The 27,757-nt window shown below is 32.8% G+C and overlaps 1 protein-coding gene across 4 annotated transcripts in view; it reads left to right on the plus strand.

Annotated features, from left to right (window-relative positions):
• Nucleotides 1-8,850, plus strand: part of LOC146541720 (pseudouridylate synthase RPUSD2-like) — a 314,100-nt gene extending 305,250 nt beyond the window's left edge. For all 4 annotated transcript variants that reach the window (XM_085190829.1, XM_085190821.1, XM_085190848.1 and 1 more), the window contains 8 exons: nucleotides 1,333-1,441; nucleotides 1,885-1,996; nucleotides 2,359-2,555; nucleotides 3,043-3,240; nucleotides 3,641-3,739; nucleotides 3,934-4,034; nucleotides 4,380-4,607; nucleotides 5,339-8,850. In XM_085190829.1, the coding sequence (XP_085046955.1) occupies nucleotides 1,333-1,441; nucleotides 1,885-1,996; nucleotides 2,359-2,555; nucleotides 3,043-3,240; nucleotides 3,641-3,739; nucleotides 3,934-4,034; nucleotides 4,380-4,607; nucleotides 5,339-5,413 (1,119 nt within the window). In that variant the 3' untranslated portion in view covers nucleotides 5,414-8,850. The remainder of the gene's footprint in view (nucleotides 1-1,332; nucleotides 1,442-1,884; nucleotides 1,997-2,358; nucleotides 2,556-3,042; nucleotides 3,241-3,640; nucleotides 3,740-3,933; nucleotides 4,035-4,379; nucleotides 4,608-5,338) is intronic.
• The last annotated feature ends 18,907 nt before the right edge of the window (nucleotides 8,851-27,757 follow it).

Consider the following 27,757-nt stretch of genomic DNA (forward strand, 5'->3'; position numbering starts at 1 on the left):
CTATAAATTATCAAGGAGCTTTCTTCATTTAATCATATATTTATAAAAATCTTTAATTTTCGTATGTCACTCTAGTTACTTCAATGTAGAGTCATTTTCTTTTATTATATCAACAAGTATTTTATTATCATCTATAATTGCACCTTTTATATTATTTTCAATATCACTTTTAATATTACTAGTACTTTATGCTTTTATATGAAACATATTATTATTGTGCTATATTTAATTTTTTACTTTAAAATCCATAAAAAACCCTAAGACTGATTTTAAAACTAAGTTAAAATTAATATATGCGATTGGTTGATACCCAAAACGCAACACCATAGGACATTAATATAATGCTCTGAATGCGGGCCAGGCACGAGACGCCAGTCCTCGCAAGTCCCTTACGCATCATACACGTGGATGAGGAGCTTCTCGTGCTAGACAAGCCTTGCTCGTTGCCGGTGAGTCAGCGTTGGGACCGTTTGTCTTTGTATCAGGCTCTGGTTGTATGCGAACGTAGTTAGCTTCTTTTTGGACTTCCGATTTTCTTTTCTTGGATTCTCTTTGTTATATATCTTATTTGGATTTGAAAGTTTGGTATGTTTGAATTTGATAGTTCATTTTCTATATTTCTTTCAAAATTTTTAAATATTTCAATACTTTGTACGTGAATGCAAAATTTATCTGAATTTTGATGAATGAATACGCAAATTTTTTTCGAAATCTTAAGGTTTGTATTATTTCACTACAAAAGTTCGCTATCAGGGTCTGATAATTGATGTGATCCGCACAAAAGTGGAATAGATATTCCAAACGGAACCAAAACATACAGTCCCATTTGGACTAAGAATCCCACATGAAAGTGGTTCAAGAGATTACTCGATTCTTTTCTCGAAAACGTCTTCCACTTGTTTATCCTAAGTTAAAAAATAACGGTCGTATTAAAAAAAACTTTCATTTACTCTACTAATATTTATAATAAAAAATGAAATATAAATAAAATTATCCTCTTGTCTCATTCACCATTTTTCTTTTATGACACATTTTGTTTTTGCACGGCACCAGCACTTTTGTATGAACTAAACAAATGAAACTCACTACAAAAATGAGAGATTTACGTCGTTTTCGCTTTATTCTGCGGCTTTATTTATAACATGTATGGCTGTATCATTATTGCTTATTTTCGTAGCACCAATTTTAATTACACATTATAAAAATAAATTAAATAAATAAAACAATAAAATAAAATTATTCATTAAGGAAAGTTGATTTGTATAAGTTTGTTTACAGCAAAATTTTTATATATTTTTTCTTAGGAGTAATAATGTAAAATTGACTTGACAGGTGCATCCTTGCGGTCGATACCGTCACAACACTGTTGTGTTCATTCTCGCCAAGGAATATAACCTCAAAAACCTCAGGACCATACACAGGCTGGACAGGCTAACATCAGGTAACCTAATCATGCGACGTAAATAATGCGATCGCAACGCCATAAACTTAGAACTGATATAAACCAAAATAAATAATGCTATATTTTTTGCACTTTACATTTCAATCCATATAGCAGAGAAGACTATGTGTTCCCCTTACAAGCCAAAATTGTGGCTTTGTGTGTTTGGTGCTGAAAAACAATGATTCGCCTGCCTTACCTGAGTGGAGAAATAAACTCTTCCACCCCCCACATCAGAGATCAACCCTACAATCATAGCGTCTTCAGTAAGACACTTTCTCGATCCGCCACGATGGGCTTATATATTTTATATTCTATTTTAATAAATCTTTATTTCGTACAATGATCGCGAAAGTTCCTAAATGCTATATTTAAATAAAGATCTTCCAACAAGACAATATTTTTGTTTGCATCATTAATAATATTAACACAAATCCAAACAGGTCTCCTATTATTCGGAAGGAGTCCAAAGAAAGCAAGGCAAATGGAACACCAGATAAGGAATCGACAGGTGCAAAAGGAATACGTCTGTCGAGTCGACGGCGAGTTCCCCGAGTACGTTTACATTGTTAATTAAAATAAACACTTAACTTATTTATGCTGATGACAAATCAGTTTGCAGATCACGTAGCTCGAGATTTATGTAAACCAAGTGATGTAAGGTTGAATATAAATGTATTATATGATTATATTGTCTCGCATAGAATATCTATGAAAATATTTCTTAAGGATAGCCAAGAATAACCAAAATGAATGACATATTTAAACCTTATGTTGAAAGTAAATATTAAAATGTTTGTAATAAACTGACATAAGAATTGAATACAATCCAGGAAATGGCATATCCATTTCCTTTCATTCAATTTTAATGTTTCTATATTTTTCAATCCTCTCAAACAAAGTTTCTCATTATTCAGCGAGGAAATCGAATGTCTGGAGCCAATAGAAGTCGTAAGCTACAAGATAGGTGTGTGCAAAGTGTCACCGAAAGGCAAGGATTGTTCAACCATTTTCAAACGTCTAGGATACAATACGAATACGAACACCAGCGTGGTACTGTGCCGCCCCAAAACTGGTAGAATGCATCAGATTAGAGTACATTTGCAATATTTAGGTCAGTATTCGTTTTTACTTTTTTGACATTTTTCTCTTTACATTGAATCTTATAATTATTAAAATATATATTATAGATTTTATTGAAATTTTGAAGTACATATTGTTTTGAGTGCATATGAAGTATGAATATTAAAACAAAATTGATACAACAGCACCGTTCCGTTACGATCCAGTACAAAAAGATATTCATAAAGTAACAAAAAAACAGTTCGTTACAAAAAATACAATATTGGCTTTACGTATTGGTAACAATTTTTAACTTAATAACGTCCCTGCGATTTTCGTGAATATTTAAACTGTAATTTTGTCTTATGACGGATTTTACTTGTGTATATAATATAAATATTTATCCGTTCCTTGTGTTCTTGTATAAAATAAAATATGTTTTTAAATTGACATCACGCAAATTTCAGTTCATCAAAATTTGCTGTAATTTTTTTTTAATACTTACAAACAAAAAATGACGACGAAAATTATATTTTTAGGTTACCCAGTAGTAAACGATCCTCTATACAACCACCCAGTGTTCGGACCGTTACGAGGCAAGGGAGGAGATACAGGCGGAAAGACAGACGAACAGCTCGTCAGAGATCTGATAGCTATACACAATGCTGAAAATTGGCTCGGAGTAGATGCTGCAGATGATGATATGTTATTTTCAAAACCAGTGTCAGATGATAAAGGTGACTTTTAACTTTTATTTTATAATTATTTTAGGCTCTTAGTTCGATTCCTAATTGGAGGAATCAATTATTTTCATATCTTCAAATCTCTGGTAACAAGCTACAGTGCAGTGTTGACAACAGTGAGTACCTTAACACTAGGTTCCTTTCTACCTTCCCTGCAATAAGGGGCACAGCGTACAGCTAAAAATATATATGCTTATGAAATATAATTCATACGTTTTTATTTCAGTCCTGTTTTCGAGTTTCTTTAGGTCATTTGATTCCGCCTATTTAAAACACCGTACACTGTATGCTCTATAATAAAACTCTTAAAATATCTTAATTGTCTATGGACCTTACAATATCTTATTTTATTATAAATCTATGATTTCGCTATTAAAATAAACTTTATTTTTAGTTGGTGAAGACGAATGCGATACAGGGCCGGCGTCTCGCGAGTCCTCGCCGCGACTGGAGTCTCCCGCGCCAGGACTAACACCATCTTCTGCTATGACACGTAAGTTAAAATTACATCTAATATTATATGAAAAGTTTGTTTGGCTGAACGCACTAACCTCAGGAAATTTGCAGTTTGTTATACGAGTCAATATAAAACTCAAAAACCACTACCATAAACTGAAAAACATCCTTTCTAAAATCATAAGGAATATTATTTAGATCTATTTAAATGTGATTTTTTTTATGTTATAGCAACATTAGCAAGTCCCTCCAGTGGAGAAGAAGCGCCAATGGAGGTGCGGTCACCAGGGCCACCGTCACCTTCTCTCAATGAAGATTCTAATGACGCTAAAGTAAGATTTATATTATTGACATAAAATTAAACAAGAAAAGTAATATAAAATAAATAGGACTTATAATAATCATCATTGTTGAGATTTAATTAACACTTCTTTATCTAATACTATTACTAAGAAAATAAATGTAAAAATGTATGTTATGATGATGATGAATCTAATAGGTATACAACACACGAAAAATAAACTATTATAGCTCGTTCTTTGAAAAATGCCCTTTTACAAAGAAAAAGGCATTTTTAGGCATCTAGGCACCTAAGACGCTAAGACGCTGCTAAGACGTTTCGTTCCCCACTTTCCATACAACACAAAAAATATTTAAATCAATTTTCCAACCAACAGTCAGACAAGGTGACAGTTGCAACGCAAACCGGTTGCACGCCCGCCTCACAACCACCGGCAACCACAACCACGACCGTAACAACCGTATCCGGGACAACGGGAACGGTAACCACCACCGGTGCCGGCGACGCCCTAACTACGGACCCGCACTGCTACGAGTGCCGCGTGCGGTACCGCGACCCGCGACCGAGGGATCTCGTCATGTATCTACACGCTTGGAAATATAAGGTTTGTGTGTTACATTTGTTTTCTCCATCAAATTGTACAGTGCGGACGCTATGTCGTGGCCGCTTGATTACTGCAAGTGCCAATTTTATCTTTCATTCTTAATGAATAGGGCACAAAATTAGGATACTAAGAATTAAATGTAACTGCTGCTATCAGTACCAACCAAGTGACGTCACACCTAAACTATATACGCGTAGACCTCGCGGACTGTACTGTAATAAAACACAATGTTTCTAAAAGTAAGTGTCTTAACACTAAGCTACCTCTGCCCACCCTGCTATGCAGGAAAAAACGTGAAACCTAAAAAAATATAGTCCACACGAACGAACCGTGGGCGGGATACTAGTAAAAGATAAATTCTTTTAGCCGAAGAAGCTTGAAGTGAATTCAAACGAACAACTCCCCAAGGTTTTAATCCGTATACATTTGTTACTTGTACTTGCGACTCAGAATAGTGACTGAAATTGGTTTGAGACCAATGCCTTTAAAGTTTTCTTCAATAAAATATTTATTTAGTTTGCTCTTTTATTGTATTTCTTAATAAAATAACAGTGAAATGTTTAGATGCAACAATTTTAAAATGCTTTTTCATTGAATTGATCTGGGTTTCGAATTGATATTAGGATAGATGGGATATATATGTTTCTTTTATTATTACGTGAATCTATCTCGCTCTATCCCGCATATAGCAGTGCAGGCAAAGGGTCCTATATTGTATGATGTTTGTCCAGGGTCCCGGCTGGGAGTACGAGACGCAGCTGCCGCAGTGGGCCGGCGTGGAGTGGCAGGAGCCCGACTGCTCATAGTCACACGTCCTGACACCAGTGACGTCACGCCTCGCTAATATTGTAATAACCAAGTGAATTTAGGACAAATTTTCATAATTAATAGTGTATTATTTGTGTTTTATATATAAAATTGTATTGTATTGAATATTCTCGTTTGAACAGAGCTTAAAGATATTGCGAGGTGTTTTTTTTTTATAAAAAAAACAAATGAATACACCTGGCTGTTATAACCTAGCTGAGGTAAGTTTTGTAAGTTAGACGTAAGTTGAGTAAGTAAGAAGCGTATTTTGTATGCAAACGTTGCACCATTGACCTCGTTTTTTGTTTTCAAAATTGTAGTAGGTACGTACTTCAATTAGCGATTTAGATTTTATTTTATAATCTTTCAGTTCCTATTGCTTAGGATGTTTCGTATTGCTTGTAGGGTAGCGTGGGGCAGGTCATTTAGTCAATCGTTGGTGATCTAGAAATGATGTTTTTTATAGGGGAATTGGATACGCTAGACCTATTTTTTGGATTTTCAACGAAATTACAATATTTTATACAAAATTAATACAACATTTTTATTCATATAGCTCCAATTTCTCTTTTTAGATGAGAGTCTAAACGCCGGCTTAAATAACCACGATTGACAAGTATAGGCCTATTATTTGTAAAAAAAATATCACTATCACTAATACATAGACTTATAAATAAATTGCTTGAACGAAGCAGGGTCGCAACAACAATCGTAAAATAAAAGAAACATTAATATAAAGAAACGGGATAGCTCTTCTAAACTCACCTCATTTGGTCATTTTTTTCAACATACTACGGAGATCTCACCAAATTTAAGAAAATACAAATAAGAATAAAAATTTGCCTTAAATAATTGTACGGCTGAGTTTAAGTTAGATATATGTAAAACCTTATTAAATGTTCTAGTGCTAACAGTTCGGTTGTTACGCACGATTGGTACTTTTTCTAAGGTTTCGCTTCCTCTTATTGATATCTAAGGAAATGTTTCATTCGAAACAACCATTTTTAAGCTGTGTGGTTTTTTTTGTTTATTTTTGTCAAATAATATTTAGAATAATGCCTAATATAAAGACAACTGCTAAAAACATCTAAAATATTTGTTTTTCTACGGTTTTCCATTTTCGGTTGTTTCTACAACTAATAACCGAACTGATGGCAATAGATAAATAAATTTCGGACCACTGCAGTATTTTCTTAATGGAATCACATATAGGACCACTCTTGTAAAATTTATAGAAAAGCTATCTCTGTAAAATACGCGTTTACATAAATAATGAGAATTAATGTTAATATTGCATTTTTGTATGCGGTGTTAGGTACCGTTACGTTTTGGCTTCCATAGTATCGTGTAGAGATAGGTTCTCGAAGATTTTGTACTTTAAATATATACATATAAAATTAATGAAATCTGCAAAAAAGTCATGCGTTCTACTTATTTTATCCATTTCATTTCTTCGTCTTTTCAATGCAATTGCTAAATGTAATGCATTTATTTACACATTTCGTACTAAATTTCATAAATAAAAGACATATTTAATTTTTTTTTAAAACAATAACCAAAGTTTTTAAGGTAAAAAATCCAAAGAGTGGAATGTTTTCGCCAAGTAGCGTCGGTTAACAGATCGAGCAGCACTTTTAAAGACATAAAAATAAAAGGTTTTTTTTGTTTGTTTTCATAATTCATAAGTTTTGAGTGTTTAGTTTATAAGTTTTTATCGTCTACAGTTTTCTCTATAGGATTGTTTTTTGACGTTTCTCATCGAAATTTTTCTTTTTTTTTCCTTTGAATTCATGTAATAATTAATTTATTAAGTATACTAGTAAGTATTAAAATGTAAAAGACAACTCTTTGTAACTCTAAAAATATTTTCACGAGCTTTCATACATAAATTATTATGTAATTCTATGGGAAATTTATATATTTTTCTTACTTGTAGTAGTAGCGGTAGCGTGCGTTGTATTAAATATCATATATATTTGTATTAAATTCAAACATTTTGTTTGGAGTAAGATTTTCTTATGTTTACGACTAAAAATCGATTGAAATATCGATTTTTTGACAATTTTATAAATTAATTATATATGGTAAATATATGCTATATACTTATTTCTGTTACTATTCTTTCCCCTTACTCCACATTGCACTAATGCCGTGTACTGTATATACTTACGCTTGATGTTAGTGTTAGATTCGTTTTTGTTGAAACATTATAAAACCCCAATATAAATTTATAATTGTCAGTTTTGGGATCAAATGTTATAAGTAAGCTGGGGATTGCTTATAGATATCAAAATTACGCAAAATATATCGATGTCCAAGAGCGAAACGAAACGAAAATCGATTTTAAATGTTCACTAAAACGTGTACGTAAAAATTTTGTAATTTTCACACTTTGTACCGAAATTCGGTAAAGACATCGGTATATTTACTCTGTTAAAATAAAAAGGGTAGCGTGTAAATTATTTATAGTCTGTGGCATATCACGCGAAGCGAAGCTCATTTGACTATTAAAAGTCAAATAAACTTCCCAAGTGAATTGTTGTATTTTCATATATAGTATAAGATTGTTCATATATTATACTTATGTTGTATGACGACGGAACTTTGCTACGGCGACGGACAGGTACAGTGCGGCCGTCGAGTCGTGGTCGCCCTGAAGATAACTAATGTTAGCTGCGCAAATTTAATTTTAAAATTTCATCATACTTTTGATTATTTCCTTCTTATGTGTACTATGCGCAAATTTCAGAAAACCTAACATCAGGGCGCCCATGACTCGTCGGCCGTACTGTTCACGAAATTGCGATTTTTTGTCGCAAAAAACCACTTTTGTTTCAACATATACCTACAGCCTAATTTCGTAAACATTTTTCATATCTGTTCCGCTTTTTCGACATTTCGTCGCGTCTCGTTTTTCATTTATTTATAAGAACTTTTCATGTGCCTTCTGGAAATTATGAGGAAAATTTGTAATTTTGATTACATTTAATGGTGATTGTTAGACGTTTTTGAATTAGATAATATTTAATATGTATTTGGCACTGACATGTCATTGTGAAGCATGGCTAGAAAAAAAATTATACGTCACTTGTACACGCCATTTTTTAAATAAATAATTGTTTATTTTTTTTATTCTGGTCGCACTATTTTAGGCACAAATGTACGTATTTATGTATTACATAATTAAATATATTTTGCATTATGTAAATTGTTTACCAATTTAGTGCCATTTTGTGGCGGACATGTTCTTTTTAAATTTTTCTGTTTATAATTTCTTAATTATATATAATTTTGAACGACAACATGAAAGACATTTTGTTATTTTTAAATAAGTATTTGGTAATTAAGATTATAATAGCGTTTCCTTCTTTAGATTCGTGTTATAATAATTCATGTTTCCACTTAAATTTAATTAGAATAAAATTCATCTTTGACACATTTTGTTTTATTTAATACCCTTGAAATTATCGCTGTGAAAAGAATAAAAAATATTCTCAAAGCATTGCGTATTGAGTGGGGATAAAAACACCCCACCTTGTCTACCAGAGCGGGATAATGCAAATGATTTCAATATAATCATTCCCTCGAATAGGAATCAAACTCACAACCATTACTTTTACAGCCATCCCACTGCGGTTTAATACAGAGAAGGTTTTATTATACAAATACAGTAAAATATTACTGTATTTGTACACAGTACTACAGTAATAAACCAACAAATTTTATTAAATATACATACAAAATAAACAAGAAAACTTAAAATTTCCATATACACCGTATATTTATACCGTTTTCAGTATTTTATATCACATATGAAACAGCCTTTACAAATTCAAAGCTATAATTTGAACAAGTTGAAATTGAGCTATAAAATATGCCAGGAACGGGTAAACCCCAAATTAACCCTAAAATGGGGTAAAAACGATAAAACAAAGCGGAAAATGCTGGAAATAGGGTAGGGGTGCTCTACGTGCTATATTATTTAATTCAGTATAAAGAATAATATTTATAAAGGTAAATTTTGGGATCTACCACTAGATAATAATGTTTATTTATATTATTTATATTATAAAACTGTAGAGTTCGTTTGGTTTGTTGGTACCATACCAATAAAACAGTAATTTAACTGCAAAACTCATTGAATAGATAAAGAACGTTACGTGGAGAACAGGCAACCATTTTAAATTTCATTATCAACTAGTCCGCTACCAAAGTATTTCAAACTTTATATCCAAGGCATCTGAGTTGATTTTATAAAAAAGCTATTTCTTAAAAAAATCTTTACAAAAAACCGGATTAATCCAGATCAGAGTTCAGGTGAAGGCAACAAGGGCTACCAAAATGCGTAGGTCATTACGATAAGAAAATGTTCCGCATAGTAATTTGGACGCGGTGTTTGTACTAACGATCCTTTTTATTTACATTCATTTTATTAGACGCCAATTGTCCCTGAAACTCTTGAATCTCTGTAAATGCTTAGATACGCTTGGGAAGTATGTTATATTTTAAATTCTTTCAGCGAAAATAGCTTTCAGATTTTTTATCAGACGGTTATTTAACACATTAGATTTTGTAAGAAACATAAGAGTCAACAATATTGCTATTATAAATAATATATGGGAATACGATCTAATTCGGAAATTTTTCTTTTTTTTTCGGATAATGCAACAATTACATTAATTAAAAGAGAAATAACAAAAACTGGATTCGATACAATATATAAATTATAACAAAAACAAAAAATGGTACAATTTGTTTTCTTTTAGAAAGAACGCGAAAAATCTTTTCTCTATAATTTCTTTCTTCGCACAGATTATAAATGTGATGGTTGTGGGTTTCATTTTCACTCAAGGGAATGAAATACATTTTCACTAACTTGCGCTTATAACAAGAGAAGCGCAAGAGAGTGCGATGTTCTGTTGCGCCACTCAACGCGCAATGTCTCGAAAATTAAACAGAAAGTGTGGAATAATCTAATTTAACACATACACACACACACACACATGCGTGATACAGCGTGAATATAAAAAAAACCATGTCATACATAAAATTTGACAGCAAATCGAGGATCAACGTTATAAATTAGCAGTATATATCGACTGTATGACAGTTTACGCCAACAAATCGTCACGAGCCGACCCCTGTCAATATACCCTGGGATCCGGCCGTTGAATCCTGCATATACCAGTTTTCTTAATTAAACCTATATTAATGAATAATACATGATTAGTAGAACAGATTACACCTGGGTTGCCTAGAAGAATCCTGCCGCAATCACCTTTAATTACATTTTTTCGTATCTCGTTTTTGGAGAAAATTGCACCAATACGTTTTTTATATGAATCGCACATCATTTGAAAGATAATCCCATAAGGAATTGGAAAATTAAGGGTTGCCAGCTCTCAGTCTGCCGCAAGTCTAGGGTTGCCTGGTTTAAACATGTCACTAAATGTTAATAATTTGCACTCATGTGTTTTTTTAATGAATTATATATCAAATTAAAGCTTATTTTTTTCTGAACACTATAAAACAGGGTTGCCTGGAAAATTCCTGCCGCAAACAGGGGTTGCCAGCGTTTGAAATATTTTATTCCGGTTCCGTTTGACTATGAGAATAGACGATGAAATGCGCGGCCTGCCTCATGTTTTAAAGTAAAATATTATATAATAGAAGGTCAATCTTAAAATCAATGTATATTCTAATTGTCTATATATTGTTTATTATGTATTTTTTTTAGTGCAATAAAGAATATTATATTATATTGTTCACCTGTTAAATGATGATTTTAATCATATTAAGTACACGCAGAAAACTATTTAAAGATCATGGGGCAGAAGAAATCATCCTTATTTTTAAAGTAAAATAATGAATCTATAATATTGAGTCTTTGCAAAATCTATTTTCTAAATACTAATATTTTTTTATTAATTTAAATACCATTACCATTTTGAAACAATTAAATTATCTAGTTAAATAAATGTTTACAAATATTGATCTACTATAAACTATTAATATATATACATATACATCATGTTCCCTTAATATAATGAAGGGTGACCATTATTGCGGATATTTTTTTTATTAATTATATTGAAAAATACATTTCAATGAACTCTCTCTCTTCGTCCTCTACTTGTTTGATTTGACAAGGCTTGCCGCAATTTTTTTTTTCTCAAGCAATTTTTAATAATTTGCATAGGAAAGAAATATATATAATAGAATTATAATAAACAAAACTAAGTTAGCAAAATAAATTCGAAGAAAATCCGACAGTAATGCCGACTAATAAACGCTATTTACGGTTTATGACCAAGAGTCGGCAAATATCAATTAGTTGGCTATTTTTTACTATAGATAAACATTTTACGGCGCCATACAAAGCAAACCAAATGCAATAAAATTATTTTCGAAGATGTATTGTTTCTAAATGCAATGAAAGTGCAGATGGCCAAATGAGTTGTTTTTGAGCATATTACTTAGTTACTTACCTTTCGTTTTGGAGTAAAGACGTTTTTACTTGACAAAAATGAAGATGTGTTTTTTGTGCGGCAGGAGTGAAAATGTGATAGAATTTAACAAGGAATCTCTCCAAAAGTGTAAAATTATGTTATTGTTTCGCCAAAAAATGAATTTTAAATACAGTGACATTTTTTTAAATAGTGACACAATGCACAGTTATCATTTACAGTATTACAAAAAGTTCATTGTTTTAAAACAAAAATATAAAGAAGTATTTTTTAATTATTTTCTAATGCAAAACGTAAGTATACTTTAATATTTAATATTATATAGTTTAATAAAATGTAGACAATTGTGGCCGTGGGAGTTGCCTCAGTTTTGATTATACTAAGTTAGGGACGTTAGTGAGTGATTACGCTTTATTATAATTATAAGAACAATTCTTTCAGACCTAAATACCTTAAAAACTATCAGCATAGACGGAGAAGTTCTTGCTAGCGAAATTTTTTTATCTATATTTTTTAATAGTTTTTATTAGTTGAATAGTTTTAATTTACTTTGCAGAAACGTAAATATTCGTACCAAAAAGATGGGCGCCATAGTTTTTTCTACGGATACGGACGGCGTTGTCAAATCAAACAAGCAGAGGGCGAAGAGAGAGAGAGAGATTGTTTATTGAAATGTAATTTTCCACATTTTCTTAATTAATAAAAAAAAAATCCGCGATAATTGTCACCTCTCATTATATTAAGGAAACATGTTGTAATTAATACCTTATAGTAGATCAATATTTGTAAACTTTTACTTAATTAGATAATTTAGTTGTTTTAAATAACCCTTTTATTTAACTAAATATTATTATTTATAAAATAAATTTTGCGAAGACTCAATATTATGGATTATTATTTTACTTGAAAAATAAGAATGATTTCATCTTTAAATAGTTTTCTGCGTGTACTTAATATGATTAAAATCATCATTTAACAGTTGAACAATTAGAATAAACATTGATTTTAAGATTGACCTTCTATTATATAATATTTTACTTTAAAACATAAGGCAGACTGCGCATTTCATCGTCTATTCTCATAGTCAAACGGAACCGGAATAAAATATTTCAAACGCTGGCAACCCCTGTTTGCGGCAGGAATTTTCCAGGCAACCCTGTTTTATAGTGTTCAGAAAAAAATAAGCTTTAATTTGATATATAATTCATTAAAAAAACACATGAGTGCAAATTATTAACATTTAGTGACATGTTTAAACCAGGCAACCCTAGACTTGCGGCAGACTGAGAGCTGGCAACCCTTAATTTTCCAATTCCTTATGGGATTATCTTTCAAATGATGTGCGATTCATATAAAAAACGTATTGGTGCAATTTTCTCCAAAAACGAGTTACGAAAAAATGTAATTAAAGGTGATTGCGGCAGGATTCTTCCAGGCAACCCAGGTGTAATCTGTTCTACTAATCATGTATTATTCATTAATATAGGTTTAATTAAGAAAACTCGTATATGCAGGATTCAACGGCCGGATCCCAGTCTAATATGAAACGTGTCGAAATTTGCCTCGGCGAGGAAATGACAATGACAGCGTGGATGAAAAACCTAATTGTGCAAAAAAATATGGTAAATTAAATAACTCGGGTAAAAGAAAATTCATAGGGAACTCAAATGTCTTAATGGCGACAGAGTGTCATAGCACTAGGTTTCCAGGTTCCCTTTGCCTACCATGCAACGAGCGGGATACAGCGTTAAATTTAAAAAAAGACATAATAGCCATTACATAATAAATATTACTATCACGTAATATTAATGGATGTGGCAGGCTGAGACTAATAAATAAATGAAATTTAGTGTCAAATCATGTAATTTGTGAAAATTTTATAATATTTCTGATTTTGCTAGTGATATAAATACATTTCGATGGATATTTGTTTTATTTTTTTTTAACTCACAACAGTAGCGCTTATAACCTGACACTGTCATTGTGTCACCACGGCTTCAAAATTCTAAGCTTATATTATGAATTCATAGCAAAATAAGAAGCTGGCAATTTTGAATTAGGTCACATAAATCTTATAAATTAATATACAGTCAAGAATTCAATAAATTCAGAAACTAAAATCTAGTTTCAAATGGCTTTCTAAGGAGCTTTCGAAGCTTTTAATATTAAAAATAAGCTGACAGGGTCGGTCAGCACCAAACGCACTATATTTTAATGTGAGTTTTGCGTAAATAAATAGTGATCTCAGATTTCCCACGAGGTACTTCGAGGTACGCCTCGCCGGTGCGAAGTAACTTTTATTGAATTTATCAATATTTTGGATATTTGGGTAAGGTCCTAATAGAAGGGATGCCTAAGGAAGATTTGTTACTTGAGGGCTGGTTTAAATTGATTCATATATAGCTTAGTATATTTTAGTTGAGACTGTAGTGCACAGGGACACACGCGACGGTCGCGGGTTCGATTCCCACTCATTCACAATATTCACTCACAATATTTTCATTTGGCAACAAGGCAAAAGCGTGACACTGAATTCCGCCACATGCAATGCTTGGAAAATTCGGCGAAGACTGGGAAAGGGGATGTCTTAACACTGGAATTCCTCTACCCTGCTGTATGCGGGATGCTAAGAAAAAAAAAATAAAAATAATAGAACAAAGACTATAATATATAGAATAGTAATCGAGACTATTTCCAAAGTTCAATTTGACAAGTCTGAACAAATTGTTGAACAAGTTTCCACTACGACGTCGCCGGCGAGACAAAGGGCGTTATGAATATTTACAAAATCCACCTGATTTTATATTCTTCAAAAATTCCCATGAATATGCATTGTCACAGGATATTTTATACTAGCGGTGGTTCCACTTAGGTTTATAGAATAATTAAAATACATCTTCACGCTGTATCCAGAATATAGCTGGGTAAGCAGAGAGCACCTAGTGTTCAGGCACTCCTGTTCTCCACTTTCCACCGCTCGAGGAATTGCGTGACGATTGGCGGAACTCAACACCGCGCTTTTGCCTTGTCACCAGTGAAAATGTAAATATTAAATATTTCATTTCGCAAATGGGAATTGAACTCACAACCATCGCGTTTACAGTCACATGTTTACAGCCAACGTGTACAACGCCGACCTCTAACGACCGAAGAAAAACAAAAAACAAATGGTCCATAAAGCAATCAACTAAGTGCTATCCAAAAAGTGTACATAGATTTAGATTTTGAAAAACTCTATTCTACTATTTTTATAGACCTAGAACTCTCTTATTCATACTCTTGTATTACCACAAACACATAACATTTATATTGCCTTTCTCCACTCTAGTAGATGAGTTACGGCGTTGAGTTACGTCAAAATTCATAAAAGAGTTTGGGTGGTAAGCGCAACGGAGTTTTGAACACTAGGCTATCTCTAGCTACCCTGCCATATACGAGATACAGTATGAACTTAAGCTTATTCCAATAAAGCTTAGTTAGTATGAAGGATTTTATCTAAAATTTCCTCCCTCTCCCGCGGGACCCACTTATTTTTCTGAACGGAAATATATGGGGATTAATAATTTTATCCAAGGCTCGTTTTTTCTGTTAAAGCCTTCGTTTTAAGTAATTTATAAAAATTTTACTTTATGTTGAATTCGTCCCGTTGTAGCTCAGAAGCACACGCGCATTACGTAAATACGACAGGTTATTACTTCAATTTCCACTCAAGGACATGAAATATTTAATATTTTCATTGCCTTGCTTTGGTAGCGAGGCAAAGCGTGACGTTGAATTCCACCACTTAACAATGTGGCGGAAAGTGGGGGGCGGAAGTGTTAAAATAATTCCTCTAAAAGGATTCAAACACAGATAGCAGTCAAATATCATTAAAATCTTGAATATTTTCATATTAAAAAAAGCCTAACATTAACTACTGTCTAATACTACTCGTATATTATAAAATAGTTAGTAGAGCTTTAAATTTCAATTTAGTGGATTTGTCAAATTTAATTTCAACTTACATTAGAGCGATGGGAAGTACGAAATTAATATTAATATGAATTTCATCTCGGTGGTCTCGCGCCGGATTACAGCATCGCCGCTGCCACTGCTACTGGAGCTACGAAATGTTGAATGGCTTTCAAAGTAATGATGTGCTAAAAGTTATAATGTTTTCACCAATTGATTATATTTTGTTGCAGCAAAATAATTTAAAAATAATGTTATTTAAATTTACTTTTTTGAAAATACGCCGCCGCGAAGTTACTACGAACACAGTGTCCTTTTTACAGTATGACAAAAAAGAAGTATAGTGAATAAAAATAATAGTGACCTCTTTTCCACATTTTTTTGGGGCCCGTAACTCAAAAAAAGACGCAACCCTTAACTCAAAAAAAGACGCAACTAATTTTATTGCCGGTCTCTCCAGACCTTCCTCATATACTCGTACTTTCGTCTCTTCTTTTTTTTTAATTTATCAAATGCTTCTGTTATTTTATATGAAGTAGGTATAGAAAACTCTGTCAGCTTAACATTATATAAATCTTCTATTTTGTTTTCTGGGTATTCACGTCATATGCATAAATAATAAATTAATTATCAATAATAAATAATAATACAATTAAGTTTGGGTTCAATTCCTTAACTCCAGGAAATGAAATATCTTAATTACCTCGCTCTGGTAACGAAGATAACACGGCGTGTCGCCAGAATTGTGTGGAAAATGGGGAACGGAAGTGCCTTAACACTAGGTACCCCAAGTTCCCTCTGCCTATATACATATGTAGGATACAATGTAAAGCTAAGAAGAAGAATAAAATAATACTATATTTTTAGCTACAACTTTACATACCTTTGTATGTAAAAGTAAATAGTTAAAAACAATATTCTAGAACTCGAGACGTATCCACTCGTCGTGTCCCCGCGATGGCGTTTTTTTCGCACATCAAAGTACATTTATAATGAAGCGCAAGTCGCCTTGCCGGAGTCGCGGCAGAAGCTCGCCGACGCGCCGCTGAAAATTAAGTGCTTCCCATTTTAGAGCGACCGTTTTAATGATTTTTCAAAGGAACCAGGTGCTGAGGGATTACTAACCACGCTTTAAGTCTACGAGTAAAAGGCTTTAGTACGAAAAATATATTTTTTTACGTTTTTCTCGTCAAAAGCGGAGAGAATAATGGCGGAATACTCCATTTATCTACATCCCTTTGATCTGGAAAAACCTAAGTAAAACTCTGTATGGATTTTCAACGACATTTTACGGCATTTAGTTAAGTAGAAGTATCGGTTAGTTACATAGAAGGGGAAGTGGGAATTAAAACCTTCGCGTTTTCATTTGGACGCTTGTGCCCCAAAAACGCGACGGTCTCCTTAACATATACAATTATTAGCAAAACCTTTTAAAAAATTTTAAGGAGAGAGACAACTCTCTTTAAACGCAGTGGTGCAATTCTATCGCGAGGTGCATGGTTATTTAATCACGCAATTTCTCCAATGTGAAAAAGCATAAAGCTGATTTTTAAAATATTCTTTATGAACCTAGAAAAATATTATAGCAAAGCCGCAATTCCGCAGTTTCATCTTCCATCTTAAGAGATACTCGAGCTATTTATTTATTTAAGCATCACACAATACAAAAATATATATTTTTAAATATTTATAGTATAAAATAACCGCCATTTTTTGCCTTTTTCGCGAAACCGCATTCATTAAACGTCGCTAATGAGAACTCCAACTTGTCAAATGATCCCTCCATTTTATTGCTATAGTATGAAAGTCTCGTTAAAAATATAAATGGAAGTCACCGTACATTGGAGATTTTTTATTTACTTTTTTACTAATAGTTGACTGTTGAATAAAAATTGTATTTCTTTATTAATTATTTCCTTTTATCATGTTGTTTGTAGTACTGAATATTAATTAATTGTCGGTTTGATTCTACACCTTAATACGAAAAATAGGCGTAAAGTTGAATCATAGAATTCTTCCTTTAATAAAATACTATAAAGTGGTGTTTTTTCTCGTTTTGTATTGTACAACAATCAGCACTATGTTGATGGTGCATCCTTTACAATTATAACTAATATATATATGTATAAAAAAATATAGTGTGTGCATGAAATTTTTAAAAAAATATCTAATTATAGTATTTTTTTAAAATATTTAAATATATGTAATGTAAAGGCTGTCAAAAAATCTACTATGTGCGGTTACAGGAAAACGTCAACGAACTCTGAATCAGCGACACTATAAAGGACCCCCTTTGAAAATATTCTAATTGGCGAGGACTTTCCACGGCAGGTTCAGGTCGTGAAAAATATATAATTATATTTCATTTAATTAACCAACAGACGTTACAATTTTATTTACTTTGCAAGTTATTTATTTATTTTTAATGGTGTTTTTTTGCAATGCTGCTCTTGGAAAAATGTTAAAAGAAGACGGAAAATTACTAAGGACTTTGAGAATAAAGTAACTATTATGTAGCGTTATTATTGTTAATTCAGAATACACTATAACATATCGCTTGTTCGATGCAACAATGACACATTTGCACTGAAATATTACACGAAATGCAATCAAAGGTCTATACCGCAGAGTAGGCAGAGGGAATTTGGGAACCTAAGACATCCCGTTCCCATTTAGATACTTCCGCTCCCCCTGCACCATGACTGGTTTCGTTTTTGAATAATAATGTTTTTTTTGTTAACACATTATTTTTCATAAAATATAAAGTTAGGTTACTACTTTTTTATTTTGTTGAAAAATTAAGCGATGAGCTCTAGAACTTGACACAGTACTTATAATTTACCCAGAATTATGAAATAAAAAGTTTATAATATTTACATCAGTTATTCAAATGAGGAGCCTCTGCCTACCCTATTACAAGCTAAAATAACATTTTCCCTCCTTAGTAAGTCAAAATTCGTCATTGAGTTCCACCACATCACACGGAATGTATTGAATTCAGACGAACAGTAAAAAGCAGAGTGTCTTGACACTGCTCTTCCTCCGCTGTATTAAGAAAGCGTTAATTTTTTATAATAATTAAGATCTCATGAGGCACTTTAATAGTAAATAATAAAAAAAACCGTTCATATTTGACACGTTGTCCTGAGTACTGAATGGGTCTCTGCCGCCGTCCTGGAGACGGTAACGAGCTGCATTCACGTCCTTTGAATATCGACTGCCATAATCATCTACGTTAGTGTGTCTGTACGTCTGCGTTTTATAAGGATTTCTATATATTTTTCAATTATTATCTTTTGCGTTAGTTAGTGATGTGATAGGTAGGTCAGGGAGTGTATTGTAAATGATATGTCCGAATTTGATTAAATTCGGATAAACTTTGCAATTAAAGTAACATTTGAGGCCACAAGTGGCGCAAGAGTACAACAGTGATATTGGGGAACGGAGGTGTTTTAATGGAAAAAAGTGTATTACGATTAGATTTTTAGGTTCCCTCTGCCTAACCTTCTATTTTCAGAATTAAAAGTATTAAAACTAAACTAAAACTAATATTAAATAACTAAAAAAATACATAAAGATTGGTCTCATAACGTCTATATCGTATGCACACCCTACTTGTCTTGCTCACATCACGCTCTCATATTGGCGTGCCGGCGCATACACGTTCTAGGTAAATATGACTAGCTGTTAACGCTACCTTATACCTTGGGGAATATTTTTTTATATAAGTTTTTCTCATTAGTAGTATTTTTTTAATGAAAGTTAGGCTTTATTAACCGCCTTTAAAAAAGGAGGTTATTTATTTAACCAAGAAGATTTATTAAGCAAGAGTGTTGGGTAATAGAAGCAGAGACTTTGCATGACCTTTGAGAATACAGTATCGATGATACTGGAGGAAGACTACTTAAAAAATATGAGAGTTCCTCGGAGGATGACAGTAGATGAGAGCAGAGGTATACAGAGACCGTAGCACTTGGCACTCCGTTCTCTCTGCGTGATAAAGCGTTAAAATAATTCAACCAAAATAAACGAACAGAACTGAGCGCTAAATCAATACCGACACCCCATCTTGATGCATCTCACGGGACCGAAATTAAGTGGAACGCTAAAGACATTAATTCTGAAAAGTCCTTTGAAATTTAAATGGCGGCGCATGGGTTTGAAAATTGTCATGGTGAAATATTTCAAACTGCTATTCTAACTGCCTATTAAGAGAAACTCTTGGAAACTCGTGATAACGGTTAGGTATATATTAAGTATTCTTAAATTTTGTATTAATGAAAAATTTTGCACAATCTAATGTATTTTTAACATACTTTAAAGAGTTATTCCATGCTTATAAAAGAACAGTAGTTTTTATCATAACAGCTACCAAGAGGTGCGGGTTCCAATCAGCTACGTTAAATTTTTCTTTAGCCATATCTTATTAAGAAAAGAAGAAAAAGAAATGTCGTCGTCTACGTCGCTAAACACGCAATTGAGACGGAAACAATTAAACGGAAAACGGAGAGTGGAATATCTTGACATCCGACTCTGCCTACCCTGCTATTCGATTGAAAATATGAAGCTAAAAAAATAATGGAAGTACTTTTTGCACAGGAATCAAGACCATGACCTGTCAAACACATAAAAAAACATCCCCACCGAGTTACTTATTAAAATGCCGAATACTCTTGTTGTTTGCACAAACCTGTGCACAATTCACAAAACCTGGGCACAGTAGTAAATGAATGTAATTTATACGACGCGACGGGTCCCTTTAACGTGTCGTGACCAGAATTAAAGTTAAGGGACTAAATAATGGGAGGCAGTTCTCAACGTTTTTAAGGTTATTTGGAAATATACGAGTCACCTTGTAAGTAAAGTTTTATGTTTTCGGCACTTGGACAGGTAAATAAAGATTTTTTTTCGTTTCTTTTCTTTAAGCTTTACGCTGTATCCCTCACATTAAAGGGTCATACACTGAGTTTCCCGAAGGGGGTGCATAACGCCACGATAAGTTTCGGATTACAAGGAAAATTCCTTCAACTTCATAATAACAGCTTATAAAAATGATTATAATATATTTACATATTACATAGAATATAAGCTTCTATATTCAGTTAAAGCCGAGTTGGTCAAGTGGGCCTAATGAATAATTCAATGGACTGAACACACACCACTGATATGAGCAATGACGGTTACAACTTTATTCAGCTTATATTATACTAGCGGACGCGCGCAGCTTCGCCTGCTTATTTGCACCCTTAGGGTTTGCTAATAAACCATGAAACACGTGTTCAATGAAACATTTTTAAGAGTCTAAATGTCAAATTTTATAAAAATCAACGGCGAATTAAAGAAGTTTTCTTTAAGTTTCTTATATTCAGTTACATACACTTTTAAAATTAATCCAAAGATTCAAGGAGAGTGCACATGACAATTTAGTTACGTACTCTTATAAGTTCGCAACGGTTGCCTTCAGTGAGCGTCAACTGAATTGGAAAAGATTTAAACGCTTGAAAACGTCGCGAAAGTTTATTTCGTGCTTAATTTTAAAATATAAGCAATAACGTATGGGAGACCCCTTAAATATTTATTTTATTCTGCTTTTTATTATTTGTTGTTGTAGCGGCAATAAAAATACATAACCTGTGAAAATTTCAACTGTCTATCAGGGTTCATAAGGTACAGCCTGATTGTCCCGTGAGGTCAGAGTTACCTCGAGAACTTAGAATACGTTTCAGACATTTCCATTTGACCACGAGGTAAAATTTAGCTTTTTCCAAAGATAAATAACAAATAACTGATGGTTCTGTAACTCAGAGATCGCCTTAATTATAGGTAGCGTGACAGCTTCGAAACTTAAAACTTAAACAACGATAGCCGGCCCTGAAAAATTATTGTAAAACTTTTCAGTTCGTCCCGTCCCAGCTCAGAACTGAGTATTCGATAAATATTTAATTTTAATTAAACTATAAGTACTTTAGAACGGTCACAGTTTACATAAATTGAAATTTAAATGTTTCTACGTAAAGTTAATATTTGTTTTGGCCCTATTTTTATGTGATCAACATAAACATTTTTTTATCACATTTGTAAAATATCGACGCATACATGATGGTTGTAAGTTTAACGCTAGGTACTCAGGAAATCGTTATTTTAGCTTAGGCAGAGGGAACCTGGGAACTCAGTATTTAAACGCTTTGTTCATATTAAGACACTTTCCTTCTCCACAACTACTCGCTGAGCTTCCCCTCTTTAACAAAACGAAATAAATAATTAAAATTTTAAAGAATTCATTCTCCCGAGAGGGAATCGAACCCATAACCGTAGCACTGACAGGTGCACGCTTGTGTTGCGTCACGACGGTGGCCTCGAAAAAACTTTATCGATTTCGCTAATAATGACCTACTTTTTTTGAGGTATAGTTAGGAGTCTCTAATTCTTACTTTAATTTCACAAATATTCACAATACCGTTTCATGGTAAGAAATAGAAAAACCTCGGTAGGAAAAAAGTCCTGAAATTTACACTATTACACTATTTTTATGAAATATTTTGGACTTTGCGGAAAAAAGTGTGCAGCCGCTATCGTTCATTATTTTTTATTTCACATAAAAAAGACCCAATTTATACTTTCCCAAAAATATATACTACCGTCTAAAATCGCTTTTAAATTCCATCAAAAATGTCATCCAATTTTGCAGTGTAATAAGTCCCTGTGCTTGAATTACTAACGTCGTCAATTTAACTTGAGAATTACACCGCGCCGCCGCCCCGCGGGACTTGTTGGTAAAAGCTGTTAAAAATATATTTTTTACATATTTTATAGATATTTGTTTTACCAAAATGAAAATGTTTATTTTATCATAAATTAAGATATATTGTATATTTCTACAATATATTTAAGTTGTCAGCAATAATTGTTTATGTTGTCAGTAAAAAGTTTATCAGCACACCTCTTTACCAGACAATTTCATCATTTTCAGAAAAGGAATCGAACCAATGACCATGCGCTTAGTCAACCACTGCTCCAAAGCCTCTAATTAAAATACAATAAATCATTTATGAATTATATACATACATATATTAAACTAAATTTCTTACTTAAAAACACAGCGTAAAAGCCAGCTAAAAGAACGAATCAACTTTTAAAGAGCTCACACTCTCATATATCCCGGATTAAACTGTTCAAGGCGTTGGGTTCAAATAAAACAAAGTCTACACTCAACTCTTTCTTGAACTAAAGATAATACTAGTGTTAACAAGACTTAGAGAGATGCCTTTTTCGTTTTTGCGAGTAGTAAATTGTGATGTAGACTGAAAATTCTGGAATATTCTTTGTTGTACTATTTCTTTAGCTTCTCGCTGTATCACGCATTTTTCTCCACTCTGTTTTTCATTTATTAAAATTGAAAGGTAGAGGTTATACACTATACAATAAAGAATCAAAATAAATCAGCTTCACGCTGTATTCGGCACACAGCAGGATAATCAGATGGAATCTAGTGTTAAGACACTCCTTTCCCCACTTTCTGCCAAATTCTGGGGGCATTGCGTGTTGAGTGGCAGAACTCAACGCTGAACAATAATGAAAAATATATATATACGAGTATGACGTTTACTGCTTGTAAAGGAAGATTAAAGTTTCATAATCACAACACTATTCTTTACTACGTAACGATTGATTATTAGGATAAACGATACATATGTAAAACTAGAGTGAAACTTATGAGAATATCCTCATAAGTTGAATTTATATATTTTTAATATTAGATTTTTTATAGATTACTAATAATTAATTTTAATATAAACGTTTCTTTTTCTGGCTCTACTTTTACACTCACACAAATGCAAAGCTCAGCTTATGCCTCGCGAACTGTAGGTACATTATTATAAAGAAGTAAGTTGAAACTTGTGAAATATTTACAAGACCGCAACTTAAGATTAAGAGCTGCATATAAAACTTGTTTAAGTTTCCAAGATTGCGGTCTGCCTCAGCGAGTTACTATTCAAGATATTATGCATTTATCTTATTAAATATATTTTATATTGTGTTTTTTAGACAGCCTCTAAATGTAAACGCGACGGTCGTTCGATCCCCACTCGGAGAAATTATTAATGCTAGTTAAACAATGATGAACCTCTTTAATTGTGAATAAATATGTTGTAAGTTTTATGTTTTTCTACAAATAATTAGAAATGGATTTATTAAGTAACAGTTACAAGGCATTGCGGTTCTAAATACTAAGAAAACGGGATAAACAAAATTGTACGTTAAGAAAGCTGAGAAAGAAAAACAAAATATAGTAACTACTATATCTTCTTAGGCATAGCATATTACTATAGTATGATATGCATATGTAGAATGACTGCCCCTATTGGCTTCTTAGGAACAGCATACCTCTTTCTACTCTAATTAATTGAGTAGAATGGCTGTCTCCAAATCAAATTCGTGAAAGCTTTCCCTAAATTCTATTCGGGTGTAAACGCTTTGTCTATGGACGCAGCACTTTGATATTTTATCTTTGGATTGACACTCGTTTTGAAATTCAAATGCGTTCATTTGTTATGCGTACCGCAGGCTTTTAACATGGCGCAGAGAGGACGGATTTAAATGATTCCCTGTACATAGCTGGGACATTACTACTATTCGCAGATGACTAAATGTTTCGTAGATATTATAATTTTAGTTAATCCTTTCGTGTAGCTAGTGGTAAGTATATATTATATTGAAGCAAAAAATTTTTCAAGAAAAATCGCACATTTTTTCAATACTTTTACTCAAATAAAACTCTGGAGTTGAAGATAGATGTAAATGTTTACTGAGCTGTTTATATTTAATGATATCGTGAACCATGAAAATCTGGGAAGTATGAGCCAAATTATTCATTAATTTCATTAGGAGACATATGTTCGTACCCAGCAATGGATGAGTAAAACGTTGAAGAAGGAAGAATGGATATACGAACAAATCTTGCAACATATGCAAGAGGAGCAGTAGAGAGAACCAGTTGATAAATCAATCCGTTACAGATGTGTCTATCTTATAAAAATGTCACCTGTCCACTGTCAGACATGTTGCTGAATGAGAATTCTTCGGAAAATGTCATTTAAAAAAATAATAGGGTTCCCACGATGTTCCAACAATTCTAATTCACAGTGTAAGGTGGGCAGTAAATTGGTAAAAGTATATTTAAAGTATAGACTGTAAAGGTAACTCGCACAATAGGCACTTTACAGCTGTCTATAACTAAAGATTTTTACAGCCACTTCAACAGTAACAAACGTTCAGACAAACTTAATAGCCTTTATATATATATGTGCACAATACAACTCCACCACTAGCGAAAGTTTCATTCTTATATAACCAAGATAAATACTAATATAATATCAGTTAAGAGGGAATAATTTAAAAATCAAAATCACATTTTCGTTTTCTAAAAAAAAAGCACTTATATATATATATATATTTATACGTTTATATATGTACTTACATGGTATACAGGTGTCCTGGTGGTGGTGGTGCGGGCGCTAACGTGCGACACCGCCTAATGACTATCGGATGTCCGGATCAGCGCTAATGGCGCTGCAGTGATGTATGTGACAATACAACCCATACAACCCATACAACCTTGTTTGTATATAAAGCATTTAATATATTTTTAGAGCGAAAGCTATGAAAGGAATTGTTTAATTATTTTTTTTCAGCTTCACGCTAGGGAGCCTAGTGTTAAGACAATATGTCCCTACTTTCCATCGAATTCTGGAAGCATTGTTTGTTTAGTGGCTGAACTCGCCGCCAGAGCGAAGATATGAAAATAATTGCTTCCCTCGAGTGAAAATTGAACCCCCAACCATCGCGCTTACAGAGGCACCATGACGGACTTATAATATTTAAACGAAAATAAAAATATACTAAGTAAAAAACAGCCTAACGCGAACATTTTGGAAGAAGTAAATAATAAATATCTTGGTGTCAACAGCGTGATACAAACGGATGTCCGGTTCAGGGCGTCGCGTCGCCATGAATTTTGATTCACTGTTAAAAAAAACATTTTTGACAAACTAAGCAAAATTAAAACAAAATAAACTAATACTTGAAAGTTAAAAATAGTAGAATGGAAGTATTGCGGGAGTTCAAATCTATTTTGTACTTAATTTTTTTCAAAGCTGCACGCTGTATCCCACATATAACAGTGTAGGAAGAGGGAGCTTATTGCTAGAATATTCCTATTCCCCCACTTTCCGCAGAATTTTCGAGACGTTGCTCATTTTTTTACCCGACCGAGAAAATGAAAATAGTTGCCGGTACTGAAAGAGCCTTGTAGATGCGACATCGCCCACATCTAGGTAAGACAACGCTACGCCACTGATATTAGATATTACAGTATATACCTATATATAAAGATTTCATCAATTTCAAAATAGACACCGCGTCATTTGGCAACAATGGAATATTCTTCAGGAAATTTAATAAATATATTTTATGGATCATTTATCACGACAGGCACCAGGCAGGATAAAATAGGACATCTTCTTGATGGCGATAGCTTTTCGTCTCGTAATTAATCACCCCGTGAAATTAGCTAAACGAACGCTCTAGGCGGTAAGCTGTAAAAGTCGATTTTTGATGGAAATTTATATTATAATGTGTTTCTTATTTATTGTGAATATTTCTTAAAAATTTGGGTAGTGGCGAAGACAAGATATGATGGGAAAATGCAGTTAAAACGATGCATAAATGTACGTATCTTTTAATTGTTATGTTAAGCTATTTTTTTCTGTACTACTACGACTACGACTGCCTCTACAGATGGTAGACCTGAATATTTGAAATTAATTTCATTAATAATTTTCTTGACAGACGAACAACAAAGTGATCCTCTAAGGGTTTTCTTCTTTCCTTTGGGAATCCGTAACCATAAAAAAGATATTTCATAAAACCTATTAATATTATACAGTTTTCTAGTAACAAATATACCTACCTAATATTTTCGTCGCCTAATATCGTATATAAGCGTAAAGTCAACGAAGTCTTATAAATTTATATAAACACTACGTCGTAGGTAATGCGAACAAATGTGGTCGGTTATAAAAATGAAGGGTGAATATGCCACTTCCTTTCTTTTTTATTACTAGGCTAATAAGAAGCATATTAAATTAACTTTTCTATTAAGAGATAAATGAAAACAGTACTAATTATCATTTGTATTTTAAAACGAGGTCTAAATACGTAATATGTTCGGGGTATAGTAAATACTGTATTTACTAAAGTTAATGTTACTTTCAAATACGTCCTATATATAATAAGCAATGAAACACCGTCTGTTTGTAAACGAATGTGGATTCCATTCTAGTAAGGGGGAACTAAATTATTTCATTTTGTTCCTCTGGTAGGAAGGCAAGGTGTGGCATATTGTTCCGTCACTCAACACGCAACTTAACGTACGCCACGAGAGTAAAGTGTTTTATCACTAAATTCCTATCTATCGCCTATATTGCTAAATGTGATACACAACGTTATATTAAAACAGCTAGAAAACTCATTTTCAACGCAAACGAATTATTATAACCTAAAAAAAAACTAATTCCGAAAAGAGAAAAAAAATCTCGAACAGAAAAGTAAGTTTAGTAACACATGATGGAATTACACGAGCGCTGCATAATTTAGTTATATAACGTTGTTAAATCCTAATGCGCTTTGGATGGATTCACTTTGAGGGGAAAAGTTTGTGAATTAATGCAAGTGCTTGTGTCGTTTCTATAGTGAAAACTGGGTTTTTTTTAAAAAAGATTGTTTAACTGTAAACGCGACAGGTTCTGAGTTTGATTCCCACTCGAGTAAATTAAATAATTCATTTCCTTGCACTGGTTACGAGGCAAAGTTCCGCCATTCAATACGCAATGTCTCTAGAATTCGGCGGAAGTGTCGTAATTGGAA

The sequence above is a fragment of the Heliconius melpomene genome, chromosome 1 (genome assembly GCF_056956725.1).
Source record: "Heliconius melpomene rosina isolate 202511_hmr_F chromosome 1, ASM5695672v1, whole genome shotgun sequence".
Taxonomy (NCBI): Eukaryota; Metazoa; Arthropoda; class Insecta; order Lepidoptera; family Nymphalidae; genus Heliconius; species Heliconius melpomene.